The sequence below is a fragment of the Ursus maritimus genome, unplaced genomic scaffold, assembly GCF_017311325.1.
Source record: "Ursus maritimus isolate PB19 unplaced genomic scaffold, ASM1731132v1 scaffold_3, whole genome shotgun sequence".
Lineage (NCBI taxonomy): Eukaryota > Metazoa > Chordata > Mammalia > Carnivora > Ursidae > Ursus > Ursus maritimus.
Window position 1 is genome coordinate 89353443 of NW_024425563.1, and position 15791 is coordinate 89369233.

The 15791-nt window shown below is 41.8% G+C and overlaps 1 protein-coding gene across 2 annotated transcripts in view; it reads right to left on the reverse strand.

Moving 5' to 3' along the window:
• VPS41 (VPS41 subunit of HOPS complex) overlaps positions 1-15791 on the reverse strand; it is a 170888-nt gene that overhangs the window by 47811 nt on the left and 107286 nt on the right. For both annotated transcript variants that reach the window (XM_008703510.2, XM_008703509.2), the window contains exons 11-12: positions 3827-3924; positions 122-251 (exon numbers count right to left, since the gene is read on the reverse strand). In XM_008703510.2, coding sequence (XP_008701732.1) covers positions 122-251; positions 3827-3924 — 228 coding nt within the window. The remainder of the gene's footprint in view (positions 1-121; positions 252-3826; positions 3925-15791) is intronic.

Sequence of the window (15791 nt, forward strand, 5' to 3'; positions counted from 1 at the left end):
CCAGGTAGTCTCTATGACCCTTGGAGCACCTCAATTTAAATTCCTGGTTGTGCTAATCACGTGAAAGAAAAAAGACCCATGAGTATCAGAAATAACATGAGCCAGAGCCTTGGTCTCTCACCTAAATGATAATCTCTACACTCGTTCTCCTGAAAGCCTCTCACTGTCAGAGCGTCGGAAGAGATCTCTTCACAGGTTTCAGAGAGTGGCTGGATAATATCCAGTCTTGGCCTGGCACAGTATTCTCTTTCCTGGGGGGAAAGGAGAGGGAAAGGTGTGTTCTCATTATGTTTCTAGAAACTACAAATTTGTTCCAGTCAGTCATAATTAAATGCATGGGCTTCATAATTTCAGCAGATGTGAGCCCTTCTAACCACCTGCATGGACAGACTCGTCACACCATGTTATTCCCTGACCTCTTGTTTGACATCAACAGGACAGGCACTGCTGTGTCCCTGCAGCTGTCCACCACTCAGCTCCAAGGCCACGGCCACCGCACACTTCCACAACTGGCTTACACCTCTTTCTCACCAATGTGAGAAAGAGTAAAAATAATATTACAAACTGCCAAACCACTGCCACTGCCAGTAAGCTTCCTAGTGACGCTGACAAGCCACACAGACTGAGAGCTACGTCGAAAACAGAACATGTGAGAAGGCAACAGCTGCCATGGGCACCACCCAATGTGACAGGCAGGAGTCACTGGTGGCTAGCGTAACCGAGAAACCGGGTTTTTAATTTTATTTTTCATGAATTAAAATTTAGATAGCCACATATCGTTAGTGACGAGAGTTTTGAACAGCACAGTTCTACGACAAGAAGGGGGAAAGAGGGTTTTTTAGGGCCGAGGCAGTTCCACTAACCTAGAAGGTGGTGAGATGCAGACTGTTTTCAGTCAGCTCTTAACCCCCTGGTGAGTATTATTGCTCCAAATATCACAGATGAAGGAACGGGATCAAAAACTCTACTAAGGTCAAAGTCACATGAGTCAATGGTGAGACCGCAACTGGTGGAAAAACTGGGGACTTACAGTGAATCTTGAAATCAAGTTTGTTTTACTTTGGAAGTTTGAGCTTTTTGAGCATTCGGCATGCAGGCATAAAACACACATTTAAGGGTTTCCCAAGGCAGCAAGCCTTGTAGCCGTGGGACACCAGCACAGACAGCCCAGAGGAAGGGGGCAGCGTGAGACAAATCGGGGCTTCCCCAACTCCCCAAGTTCCCCGAGGAACAGACCGTAAGCCTCAGAGAGTACTCTGATCCATTTTGTTAGGTTAACTGAGAAGCAACTGCATTAGTTTTGCATCTCATACATTTCAAAACATTTAAAAAATAAAACAGCAACTATAAAAGATCAACTAGTAGAGGGAAAAAAATTGTGAATATACAGCATAATTTTTCACATCTGTGGAAAAATGAGAAATATCTCAATTTTGAAACAATGGGGAAAATGGAAAGACTTGAATAGTTAAAAAATTAACTGCTCTAATAATGACAAAAAAATATCAAAATTAGAATAGCAAGAATAGAAAAAATATTTGAAGCCAAAAATATTAAAAGAAAACCTCCTTGCTTGGTCACATAAACAGCTCCTTGACATGCGTAAGGGAACCACTGGTGATGTTATTCATCTTGTTAACTTCACGACCTTTGCTCACTGGTCAAGCAGCCCAGCTTATCTGTGAACTTCCCAAGAGCAAGAATTTAGTCTTGTTGGGTCTCTGATCCCCAATGCTTAGCAGGACTCTGGAGACACATATGCTTTATTAATGAATGAAAGAGAAATAAACATTAGGGCGAACAGCTTAATAAATCTAGACGAAATAGTTCACAACCACTATAAATGACAATGATAAGGGAATACACAGCCACATGAAGAGAGAACAGAATAACATTCACAAGAATCGGGCAACACAGAAGAGTGTGTGTGACCATGAGGGCAGCTGTGCGGACACATGCACGATGTGACAGGTGTAAGGGAGAACATGCAGGATAGAAAGACAAGTTTTGTTTAATGTTGCAGTTACACGGTCTTTTCCGTACGAAAAAAGAAAAAGAGGGGCGTGGCCTGGCCCCATGCTTGCTTTACTTCTTTTGTCTTCAGTTTATCAGTTTACTCCGTGTTTAAGGATCGAAGGTGTACTTTGGCGTCATATAAAACAGCTACAGGAGCTGGCACACACATTCGGGAGTCACCTCCGACACTCTCACACTTCTTCCTCTGAAAAAATTCCTTTTTCTTTTCTTTTCAATTCCATTTTCTAATTTGCTCTATGAGGCTGGCCTTTCTTTGGTCTTTACTCCTTTGTAATACTCTTGTTTATTAACAAAGGTTTCCCCGCTTCCTTTCTTTTTTTCTCGGTTGTTTATGAGGCTTTCCCTTTTTCATTTTACTGCTTCTTTCCTATGTCTTTCAATCACAATCTCAATCCGCCCCACCTCCCTCATCAGAAAGCACTGTATTTACTCCCTCGGGAGCCACTGCTTTTCTTTATTTTCAAAAAAATAAATAAAATAATAAAGTGATGTCCTGCAACAGGGCTAGAAGCCAGCCCTATTGATTTTAGCCGCTCTGAGTATTCACTTAAGTCTCCAGCATCCCATTGCCTAGCAACATGGGCGCCCAGAGCCTCAGGTTACTATAGCGATGACTTCCCACTGCAAGTGCTCGCTCAGAGAAATGCTCAAGAGCAGGTACCACTTCAAAACTGGGGCTCCCAGGGTTCCCCCCCATTTTATTCCTAGCCAACTGAAAAGCGGGGGGGGGGGGGGAGAAGGAAAGGATACAGACAAGGAGAGCCCTACTTACTGTAAAGGGCTAGACAATCAATTCGCAATTTCTTTTATATACAGCATCTAAGAAAAAAATCCTTTACCATAAGCTCTCCTTGTTTATGCCTTAAAGCCACCCCTAGCCCCCTCCTTTCCGAAGAACCCCTGGACTCTAACAGTGAAGACAGGCTGGAAGTGGGGCCCATCTAGGCTTCAAAGGAAGACCGTCTCCACTGGACATGCCCTCCACTGGATCATAAACAAAGGCTTCCCTCCAAAGTCACGTATAATGAAATCTGGGTTCTCTGCTTTCTACCGGCCATGTGTTTCATACCCTCATTTGCACTGATAACTGAGACTTTGCCACAATCAATTTCAAAGCAAAAATCAAGCTACTGAGAATCAGTCAGCCACTGGGAAGTAAGCAAATCTGTCTGGACCACAGGAAATAACGAAGTGCCCTTTCTGTAATTCCCTCTGACCACAGGGGCCCCTCTTGTTGCGGCAGATCAACTTCATTGCTGTCATTTCTGCTAATGCACAGTGTCAGCTTAGTTTCTTCGCCCTTCAGCAAAAGGAATCCTTCATTCCTTTCGACAAAAATACCAAGAGATGGAAAAAAGAGGAAAAAAAAATGACTCCCCTTGCTCGGCAAAGGGAACAAAAGGCAGGCACTGAGTGGGGCTTCCGAAAGGTAAATATATACTCTCCTCCCTTCTTTTATAGGTCAGGAAGTTCTGCTCAGACTACAGCCCTTTCACGGGCAACCTGATCATGCTTAAAAAATGAACCCAGGGGTGCCTGGGTGGCATAGCGGTTAAGCGTCTGCCTTCGGCTCAGGGTGTGATCCCGGCGTTGTGGGATCGAGCCCCACATCAGGCTCCTCCGCTGTGAGCCTGCTTCTTCCTCTCCCACTCCCCCTGCTTGTGTTCCCTCTCTCACTGGCTGTCTCTGTCTCTGTCTCTGTCTCTGTCAAATAAATAAATAAAATCTTAAAAAAAAAAAAAAATGAACTCACACTTCCCTTTGCATTTGGGGTATTAAAAAAAATTACCGTTTTTTCCGACACCTCCTTCACATAGGAAAGAACCACAAGCTGATCGCAGAGAGGTGCAAGCCCACTGATGTAGAATTCAGTTTCAAACTGAGACACTGCAAACAAAAGGGACAGAAGACTCAGTGTTAACAGGAGCAAAGAGCAGCTCACGAAGGAAAGGACACATTGACTACAAATGCAGGGTGAATTTACCGGAGAAATCTAACATAAAGGGGGCGTGGATAAACACACTTTTTTGACGATAATGAAAGGCCAGAAGAGGATATACAGGAACTTAAACTTGAAATTTTCTATCACCGTCAAAAGCAAACCTGACAACAGCAGCATCAACGGTCACACGTAACACTGTGACCAGCTAGTTTAAAAACGACATAGTTAAATCCCATGAAGACACTTTCAAACCCAGAAAACCCAACATAAACTAGTATTAATGACAAAATAATTTTTAAAAAATGCCTGAGTTTAGGTTTTTCACAATTAGGGCATTACAGTGATCCAAAGGTCACAAGGAATGGTATTTGTAATTATGAAACTATTGTTCCTTTTAAAAAAAATTATAAACATTTGTTTGAAGACTCAGAAGTTTAAAAAAAAAGGTGCGTTAATACAGATTATATTGTGATGAAAGAACTGTTTCCTAAGTGAAATAAAAGTCAGAGAAAATAAGAAATTTCTTTCTTTTTAAAGGCATTTAAAAATTTTTTTAATGTTTTTTTTATTATATTATGTTAGTCACCATACAGTACATCCCTGGTTTCTGATGTAAAGTTCGATGACTCATTAGTTGCGTATAACACCCAGTGCACCATGCTATACGTGCCCTCCGTACTACCCATCACCAGTCTATCCCATTCCCCCACCCCCCTCCCCTCTGAAGCCCTCAGTTTGTTTCTCAGAGTCCATAGTCTCTCATGCTTCATTCCCCCTTCTGATTACCCCCCTTTCTTCCCCTACCGATCTTCCTAGTTCCTATGTTCCATAGATGAGAGAAATCATATGATAGTTGTCTTTCTCTGCTTGACTTACTTCACTTAGCATTATCTCCTCCAGTGCCGTTCATGTTGCAGCAAATGTTGAGAAATCGTTCTTTTTGATAGCTGAGTAATATTCCATTGTATACATGGACCACAACTTCTTAATCCAGTCATCTGTTGAAGGGCATCTTGGCTCCTTCCATGATTTAGCTATTGTGGACAATGCTGCTATGAACATTGGGGTGCATATGGCCCTTCTCTTCACTACGTCTGTATCTTTGGGGTAAATACCCAGTAGTGCAATGGCTGGGTCATAGGGTAGCTCAATTTTTAACTTTGTAAGGGACCTCCACACTGTTTTCCAGAGTGGCTGTACCAACTTGCATTTCCACCAACAATGTAGGAGGGATCCCCTTTCTCCACATCCTCTCCAGCAATTGTTTCTTGTAAAGGCATTTAAAATTTAAAACTAGTGCATCACTTAAGAAGTGTATGGATTTAATTACAATGGAGTTCACAGACCCAAAAGAAAGCTCAGTGGTAGAAGTACTAATATTGCTAACAGTGAGATTCTAATAATTAGCTGCTGTAAAATTTTAAAATACATGGCTTTTGCTTTAAGCTACTAAGTTTGGGGGTGGTCTGTTACGCAGCAAAGCTAGCTGATATGGTAGCGGTGGGGCCAGAGGCCCTTCTAGGAGTATGCGCTACACTTACAGATTCATTTGGAAGCAGACTCATTGGGACTCACCACATGTTCTAAGAGTTTGCTGACTCAGACCTTCTCCATAGTTTGTGGTATTAGCTTTAGCTTCAGATTCAGTTAAGTTTTGTGGCTTTTTTAAGATTTTTATTTACTTACTTGAGAGTGAACATGTGCGTGCACAGCGGGAGGAGCCCAACACAGGGCCTTGATCTCATGACCCTGAGATCTCGACCTAAGCCAAAACCAAGAGTCGGATGCTTAACCAACCGAGCCACTTATGCACCCCAGAGTCAGTTAAGTTCTATGATGAAACTGCTCTTTTCTCCAAACTAGGAGAAGTCAGGGTAGCACATCAGAAACAATATTTAATGTAGCAGCACCTGGGTGGCTCAGTCGGTTAAGCATCTGCCCTCAGCTCAGATCATGATCTCAGGGACCTAGGATCAAGCCCCACATCAGGCTCCCTGCTCAGTGGAGAGTCTGCTTCTCCCTCTGCCCCTCCCCCCATGAGAACTCATGCTCTCGCTCGCTCTCTCTCTCTCTCAAATAAATAAATAAATAAATAAATAAATAAAATCTTAAAAAAACAATATTTAACGTAGAGTCAGGAAATCTGGGTTATAACTTCCAGTAAATTGAACTTGGAAAAGACGTTTAACTTCAGCAGGTATAACTTTTCCCATCTACAAAATAATGGAATCAGAGTAGAAATAAAACCCCTAACACAGATGAAATGAGGGGCTACTGAATTTTTCTTCTGCCTCCTCTCCACTTTCCTGGCAGATCCCTCAGTGTTACTTGTCTCTATCTATCTTTAATGTCAACTTCTTACACAACCGTTTTCACAATTTAATTTTCATACCAAAATGGAATTGAGGTTGACCAAAAAAATTACTAGTTAGTAACATAAACATTAAAACAGTAACATAAACATAAAAAGGTAATATGCTTTGTCCTTGCTTAGCTCACATAGGTGGTCATGGTGCCCTGTTAAGAACCAAAGAGTGGAACTCCAAAGGCAGGTGCTCTGGTCCCAGCACTGCCACTAACACTCTTCCTCAGTCTTTGTGAGCTCGAACTGAGTATTTTTATCCAGGCACTTAAAACGACTTTCGGTAAAATGGTAATGTGATACATGTTCATATGAAGTGCATATTCAGAGAACCACCTCCACCACGACCACATGTACAGATGAGCACACCCAGTGTAGCCAGGCACGGAAGGTTCTAGAGAAGCTCCCACAGGGGGAGCTGTACACAGGGAGAGGGGGGAGGGAAGGGACAAGGGAGGGCTGGAATGCACAGATGCTATTGAACAGTATGGGGCCATGCAGGACCCAGTGATCAAAGAGGTGGCAGTTTCACATTCTAGAAGGCATACAGGCACGTTAACCAGAGGTTCTTACTGCCATCACTCCTGAGGTGGTTAAACCTGTGTGGTAGAAATGGACTTGAGCTCTCTTTTACTAAATAACATTTCATCATTGAAATGCTACACATACAGTTCAATCAATCAATCAATCAACCAACCAGAGATGCCACAGATTCATAGGAATTCCAAGGGAGCTTTGATGTGCTTGTCTACCACAGGGAGAACATCATCTAGTCAATGGTGGGTGAACAAGGCACTCTCCCTATTCAGGACGCCAAATAGGCTCACACTCGCGTAGGCTCACACTGACAAGGCGTATCAGTGTCTCTCCTACAGGTAACCCAATATACATCAAGCCTTGGTTTCTATGAATTAGCTGCAAGGAACAGAACAAAGAAGCTAGAAAATAATTCTATCCAAATCTTCCCTGCTCCACACACTTATTTCCCAGTCCACAATAGCTTCCATTAATAGGACAGAAAATTTCCTGTTCTCTAATTAAGAACAATAGAAATCTAATGTGTTCTTAAAGAAAACAAGGGAAAATGTGCAGAACCACACAGCTATTTCACTTCTCCATTCCATTCCAGACACTGAAATAAATGCTTCTGTTAGGTACTAGATCTTACCAGACTTCACTGAGAATTAGTAACAATTTAGGCAGACAATGTGAAGTGGCTAAATTGCAAACTAACTGGAAAAATGCTATTTATGAAGAAGAGATGTCACATATAAAAATAGTGTCAAGATTCGTGTCAAGAGAAGGAAATGTGGAATGGTAATGTTTATTCTCCCGAAGAACATGCATAAATGATGTGAATGTTTATGAGCTGATTTTGTAAAAGAACTTCAAGTAATTACAGGGCTTTCCTGTTTCAAATTTTCAAAGGACCAGTGCACGATTCGGTTAATTTATTTTCCCCGAAATTCTCTTCCTTTCCAAACAGTGATTTTAATCATTTTAATGAAGATTACTTGTTTTTCCCTAAAGGAGAACTAGTTTAAATACAGATAGTTTAGAGGTCTATTACCACAGAAGCTCATCTTTAAACTGGTTATCTGGAAAAGATAAATCACAAAGAAAACGAAGACAAACTCGGTTGGAGAGCACTAAAACAAACCACAAGGTAAAAGCCTAAGAGAGGGAAAAAAAAAACGAGAGAAGAATGCCGTTTCCAGAGGGAGCCCGAGCCAGCCGCTGTACCTCAGCACGAGATCTACAGAGTGCGGTGGTGGCTCCCCGGCCCTGCAGGGGGCGCTGTGCTCACCCTGGGTAGGACGGACACGGCTGGGGGGGTGGGGCGCGGGTCAGGACTGAGGCACAGCTTTCTACCTCTGCAGATGCAAGCAGTGCTATGCTCTGGCTTATTCTGGAAGGTGAGAGTTCCTTGAAAAGTGAGAATAAAGAATTCAAGGAAAAAGACAAAAAAGAGAGATTCCAAGCATACTGAGAGAAAGCTTCAAAAGGACTATTCACAGGAAATTTCTATTCAGGGAGGTCCTTTGGACGCAGAATGGGGACCCTGATGCAGAAGGGAGTTTAGATCCATACTGTCCAACAAAATACTCACACAAGCCAAAGAGATAACTTGCATATGCAATTTTAAATTTTCTAGTAGGCACATTAAAAAGAGGTAAAATTTTTAAAATATATTTTATTTAATGAAAGGTATCTAAAATGTTTTCCACATGTGACAACATAAAAAATTAATGAGACGATTTACTTATTTTCATACTAGGTCTTTAGAATCCTGTATGCCGCGCGGCTCAATCCAGACCTGTCACTCTTCAAGGACTCCGAGCGGCCAGTGGCTACTGTTGAGATGCCCAACAGACTGCTTGTCGTGAAAGTCCAGTAATTGTACTCAAATATATCTTGACGGTGCTCATCGTGGGTCACTCTTTTCAGATACGCAGGGGTATGCTTTTAATTTATAGCTTTCAATTTTGTTTCTTTGTAGTTTTAGGAAATTTTTCTTGAATTACTGATTTTCGTATCCGCTCCTTTCCTTTGCTGCTTTGTTCTTTTCTTCAGGGACTCTTATTTGTAAGTTGAATTGTCTTTGCCAGTCTTCAGTATTTACCATTCCATTGCAAATCTTTTTTTTCTTATTGCTTTGTGATTTTCTTACATTGTCCTATTATTTATATATATTTGAGTTCTGTCACCTCATTTGAGATTTTTTAAATTCTGAGTTTTGTTCTTTCATGTTTTGATATTACTTAAAAAAAAATGTCTTATAGCTTGTTCTGGGTGTTTCTTTCCGGTTTCTTGCTTTCATTGCCAACAGTGTTCTGCTCCTTACTTACTTTTCCTTAAACCTCAGTATGGGATTTGACCTTGGTACCTTTACGGTCCTCATCCGTGGGTGACGTCACAGTCCCCAGTCTCTTAGAAAGAGGCAGAGACTGGAACACCTCTTCAAACTTAGCAGAGTTCCCTCTTACACTGTTTTTATTTAGTGTTAAAAACCTGGCCTCTTGCTTTCTGAGACTTCCTGGCACTGCCCCCGCCCCACTTCTGTCTCTTTGTCTCTATAGTCCGTATCCTATTCAGATTTTATTCTCCTCCAGCCTCAGCACACAGCACTAGGTGCTTGACTGCTAAGGGTTCATAAAGGCCACTGGGCTGTGAGCCCCTCACCTAAATGCGGCCCTGCACCCACTGAGCAGCTGGTGGTCTTTTCCAGGGAACACTTACCTGCTGGTTGGGAGTTCTTCTGATCTCAAATTCACCAGATGCCTCCTTGCTCCCCTCTACTTTCTCTCACACAGACATGGACACCACAGCCGGTCTTGTGGCTGTCGGGGGTTTCTCCCACTCATCTGTATCTGGGGTTCTCAGACACTACTCTTTCGCTCAGTTGTGTTGTACATGCTGTCAATGAGTCCTTGGTCGTATGATCTAGTTGTTCCATTTTTAGGATGACTCAGGCAGATTCAAAAATTATTTACCATTACCACCATCTTCTGAGAATCCTCCAAGCACAAAATGTTAATGTATCAGTGAGATACACCAACTTTATTATCAGTTGGGGCAATGGGATCGGGGTTAGAGTCACAAATACACAGGTACTGTTGGGCCTTCCAATGCATACCCACTATCATTTTTAGAATGATTGCCAAAAGAAATTAACAAGAATTCTCTTGTACCTTGGGTCTTACATCTTTGAGGGTCATCAACTACTTAATAAAGAATTACTGAGCACCAATTAGACATAAGACATTCTTTTAGAAGCATCAGAATGATAAAGACCCCGTCTGACTTAAAAGACACTGTGAGTCTAGAAGAAAAATAGTAATAATAATAATAATACCACATGCTATGCAAAAATAGAAATAAAGCAAGACACAGTACAAAGCAGGATAATTTATTTCCAAGGGGTCAGTATAAGGATGAAAACAGTAATAATCATGACTATAAGCTCCTCAAGGGCGGGTATGGTGTTTATAACATAAAACATTTCATTACATGTTCATTAAAATTTTTTCACTTAAAAGAAGTATTTAAAATATATATTAGTAAAGGACAAAAACCAAGGTTTTAGGTCTGAATACAAAGACAATTCCCCAAATAATTCACAAGTAGATTATCTCAGTATCAGTATATTCAGACCTATAAGTGATGATATTTAAATCAATATTCTTGATTACTTGCACCCATATCATATAGGTTTACAGATATATTTTACCGAAAAATGCATATGAAATATATTAATTTCTTCAGGATAATTCAATCGAAGCTTATGTATACCTTTCCCCCAATTCTCGTTCAGTTGACTTTATGGACAATATTTTCGTCATCTGATTGTTAAAAGAAACGAGTTTTTCTCTCTCAGCAAGTAACTGAAAATGATAGTAATATTACTCACAGCTCCCATTTAAGGAACACTCCACATGCGAGAGGCAAACCGCGCAATACTGTACATATAGGATTATTTTCCACGGTAACAACCCTGTACTTCCTTCAGGGTGGGGCACTGAAGCTCAGTGAGGTTAGGTAACTTGACTGAAGTCACCTGTGCAGAAGCTAGCACAAGTAGGAACCTGAAGTCTTCCTCTTCCCGACAGCGGTCACAGGGAGCTGCTCAGGTTAGAAGGGCGCTATAGGTAGCAGGAACGCCAGCTACGGTCTTGACCGCTCTCTGGGGGCTCTGCGGTGGCAGCCAGGGTGCCCACACCTTCTCTAGAATCTGCTGGGCTACAAGCGCAAAACCACTGCAGCCCGGAGAACCTGCGCTGCTTCTTTGGTTCTGGCCCTTGTTTTCCCTTGATGGGTTTCAAAATGCCCATTAGATGTGACTCGGAGGATCTGGTATCTTCACTGGAGCTAAATAAAATAATCTGCTACAGATCTGGGCCTCTAAGATTCTTAAAAAAGCAAATAAACAGGAGTTTCTCAAGCAACATATAAATAGGAACAATTACCTTTCACTGTCTTATATTCACTTAACGAGAAAGCACCCAAGCTCTCTGTGACAGTGCCTTACTCTCCAGAGAACCCGACCCCGTGGTCACCAGATGCTAGTATTTTGTAATGGACCGGATATACTACCCACAGGCTTTTCCCTAAGTTTGGACACTGTCAGCCTGACCACTGATTTAAGAAAATGCATTTGGAGACTACAACATGCCAAGATTTTCAGGGCTGTGCTATGAAGAAGATGCATTGAAGTAAAAGGGACTTCACCATGTTTTACATCAGGAAACTATGGAGAAGACCTAATACACAGGAATAAAATAGAAGAGAACAGCTAATGGGCAAAATAACAAAAACATTCAAGCCGGGAGCCAATAGCACACATAAGACAAAAACCATTTAAAGCAAGTTTAGTCTGCAATTTAATTGCATCTTTTCGAATCAATATTCAGCACGCTACTGTGCTAAATGACAGAGCTAAGCTGATATGATAAGTTCATCTACTCAACTTTAGCGCTCAGGAAGCAGCAAGGATGAGGAGTGATTTAGTGAGTAGCTCACGACACGCTGCTCACACAACAGGAAAGGTTTAATAATGGTTAAGGACCTGCTGGGTCAAAAGGGTCAAACCAAGTAGTTGTATTTTAAGTTGGAAATAGGCTATTGTCAAAAAAGAAAGACAAATGTTGGTGAGGATGTGGAGTAACTGGAACCCTCGTACACGGCTGGGGGGAATGCAGAATGGCACGGTGCTATGAAAAACAGCGTGGAGGTCCTCAAAAAATGAAAAATAGAACTATCATATGATCCAGCAATCCTACTTCTGGGTATTTATCCAAAATAATTGAAATCAGGATCTTAAAAGACATTAGCATCCCCATGTCCACCACAGCACTGTTCACAACAGCCAAGATGCAGAAAACAAGCTAAATATCCACCAACAGAGGAATGGACAAAGGAAATGTGATATACAGACCCTGGAATATTATTCAGGCTTAAAAAGGGAGGGAAGCCCCTGCAGCATGGAACAATATGGATAAACCCTGAGGACATCACGCTAAGTGAAACAAGCCAGTCACAGAAAGACAAATACTGCATGACTCCGTTTCTGTGATGTATTTAGAAGAGTCAAAGTCATAGAATCAAAGAGTAGAACGGTGGCTGCCACAGGCGGAGGGAAGGGGAAAATGGGAAATTGCTGATCAACGGGTCTAAAGTCTCAGTCAAGTAAGATGAATGAGCTCTAGTGATCTGCCGTCTGACGCTGTACATACCGTCAACAATAATGTATCGTACACTTAAAACTTAAGCGGGCAGATCTCAACATCAGTGTTCTTACCAGAATAAAGGAAAACTTAAAAATTTCAGAGACCAAAAAAACCCCCAAACTACCTTGATGCATCAACTAAACTGAAGTCAAGCACTAAAAAACAGCAAACAAAAACATCTTTTTCAGACGGCTGAAAGAATCACATCACGATCTGGATTCGGTTCCCTTTCCTTAGAAACCATTTTGATAGCCATCCAAGGCAACTATATTCTAGATATTACCGAACAATTCGAAGGAGGAACAAAGAAGGGCTATCCATCCTAGAATAAAACAAGGGGAACTAAAGTCTCTACTTTTCCAAATGAGATACTTTGCTGAACCAAGATAAAGAAAAAATCCACTGCATTTCATCTGGCCGTTTTAAGATCAGGTGAGCAGACATGATTGCTGGCATACTTAAAGGGGTGTTTGGATTCTAGGGAATATGCTTTTTATCTGAACTCCCAGAGTAAGCTTCTAACCTTCTCATCAGTTCCTCTGGCTGCAGCTGAGGGCACGAGTTAGAGAGAGGGAATGCACGGGAAGAACGTATGGCATAGGGGTTACGAGTGACAGCTTTGAAACTCGGCCTATCCTGAGTTCAAATGCTGTCTTCTTTGCTTATGAATGGAATAATCTTGAGCAGGTTACCTGACCTCTCTGAATCTCACCTTCTTCACCTACAAAATGGGATGACAGGCCCTATTCAGCTGGATCCCTGTGAAGATTAAATGAAATTCTACTTGGCATGTGCCTGGTAGTTGTTTTTATAAAAGGAACAAAATGTATTTGTTACATTAGGTGTTTCAGATCTCTTACCAACACTTGTTACAGAGAAAATTTATTAATTCGACACCCAACAACAAACATTTGAGTCTCCGGCATGCACGGAGTGGGAAAGAGTTACTACTCTGAGGAGGAATGACTAGAGGAACAGACATGTAATAAAGCAAGTACAGTAAAATCTTAATTGCAGAACCTAAGAGCTGAGTACATGGGTGCTACTGTTTTCATGAAAATTCTTCACCTGTTTTAGTTTTCTTCATAATAAAATGTCAGGGAAAAAATTTAATGTAGAACCGAGGAATTAAGAGATAATAGAGAGTCAAACTGAATTATAACAGAAATCCGTACAAAGCCAGATCCTTAAGCAAACACCATGAATGATGCCAGAGCTGTCCCAATTCCTGCTGAACCTCAGGCTAGGGGATAAGCCATGTCACTCAGGGCATAAGAACTGTCCCCTGCTGGAACCTGCGTGACTGGGTCAGCACAGTCTAACAGGTGGCTGGACAGAGACACTTAGATCCAGGAAAGACACTGACCTCACAGCTCACCTCTTCCACCACACATATCTCTCTTTTCCAGGTCACTGTTTTCCCAATCAATCAGGAGGCTAAAAATAGAACAAATTCTAAGAGTCACAGCCTACAATCAACTGAAGATACAAACACCACTTAATTAAAGAGAAAAAGATGTCCCTTCTCTTCTCCTCCCTCTCTTTCTTCCTGGCTTCTGTCATTTTACATAGATTCCTGTATAGTTTTTCTCTTGATTAGTTTTTTTTTTGAAACAAGCTTCCATATGAAATCAAGACTGGGAAGTCAATTGTGAATTCCCCTCATGTAAGTCCTCTGACCCTGGCAGCAGACACCCAGAAAACGACCCACGAACACTGGCTTCATTTCTCCATACTAACTGCCATTCCATGAAGCCCGTGGAAGACTGGTGAAAAGTGCGAAAGGGGGAAGGAGCCCTGTGATAACCCAAGAGATCCAAGTTCAAATAAGTATGGCATGCTTAGACCACAACCTACTTTTAACAACGTAATTGGGAAAAGAAACTGCAACCAAAAAGCCTTACATACGGAGAATGTGTTCATGGGTTGGTGACTGCCCAGTAAGCTTAATCTTTATTATCGTTATTATTTTTCATTTATAAGAATAAACTAATATCGAGAACGAAAGCTTTTGTGTTGTTCTTGAGATTCTGATTTATAAGTTAGAGTTATAAACATCTGGCTTCTAAGAAATGTACAGCCACTGGTAGTTCTTTAACCTCAATGCCATTTTCACCTCATTTACTAAAGAACAGTGGCTCACACTGTTCAGGGCTAAAGCAAATTGTAATCCAGACCTCCTAATATTTCTCTTTTCCTCTATCCTCGTCAAGGACTCTTATCTAAACCACTTTGCCTCCCGCTGTGGAAATGGTTTATATTCTTAAAGATTTGCTCTCAAGAGGGGAAAAAATGGTACTTAACCACTAACCATAGTAGTAAAACGTCAGTAATGCGATACTGCCAGCACATACACACGGTCTATTTCACGTAAATTGTAGGACAGATGAACTATACTTTAATAACGTGATCCCAGGGCTCCGGGGCCACCACTGGGCCAGCTATTAGCAGTCACAGAGCTAGGCTGGAAGTCTGCACAGTGATAATCACCCCCATGATTCAGTGAGCGCCTACTGTATGCCAAGCACTGTGATAAAGGCATTGTTTAGGTCTCACTCTCACAACCAACTGCAAAGGCAGATACTATCCCCTCCATTTTACAGGTGGGGAAAGCCTGGCTCGGGAGGGTGAAGCAAGTTCATCAAGATCATACAGGAATTCAGCGAACTGCTTTGTGTCTCCAGAAGCTGGTGGTGGTTCTGCAGTTAGATTCTGTCCATTTCTAACGCCACTATAGTTAAGATCTGAGACTAGATATTTATGTCCCTGGGTCCCCACTGTCATGGGGGCTGCCATGAGGGTAAAGCACACAGGGGACTGGCCCACGCCTCATGCGTGAGCAATCAACATCAGCTAAGGAGAGGACAGCTGCGACCCTTTTATGCCTTCCTGGCAAGTCTTCCATCCTTAAAACTTCCCAGAGGTTTTAATTTTTTTTCCACTCAACTGTATTTAAGATATTGGAATATTTCTCTCTCAGGACACTGTGCATTGAGGTGTTCAGAGGATTTTGCTGGGAGGCAGGGAAGAAGACAGAGACACTGAAGAGGTGATCGTGACCTGGTAGTTTCCAGTCTTCTCTAGTGTCTTGTTCCTCAGTTCTCAGGACCATCATATTCTGCACAGGCCTGTTCTGTCTGTACACCGAACAATCCCAACTATGCACTTATTTCTCTTTCTAAGGCAAAAAGTTATTAAAACCCTACCATCCACTTCTGTCTTC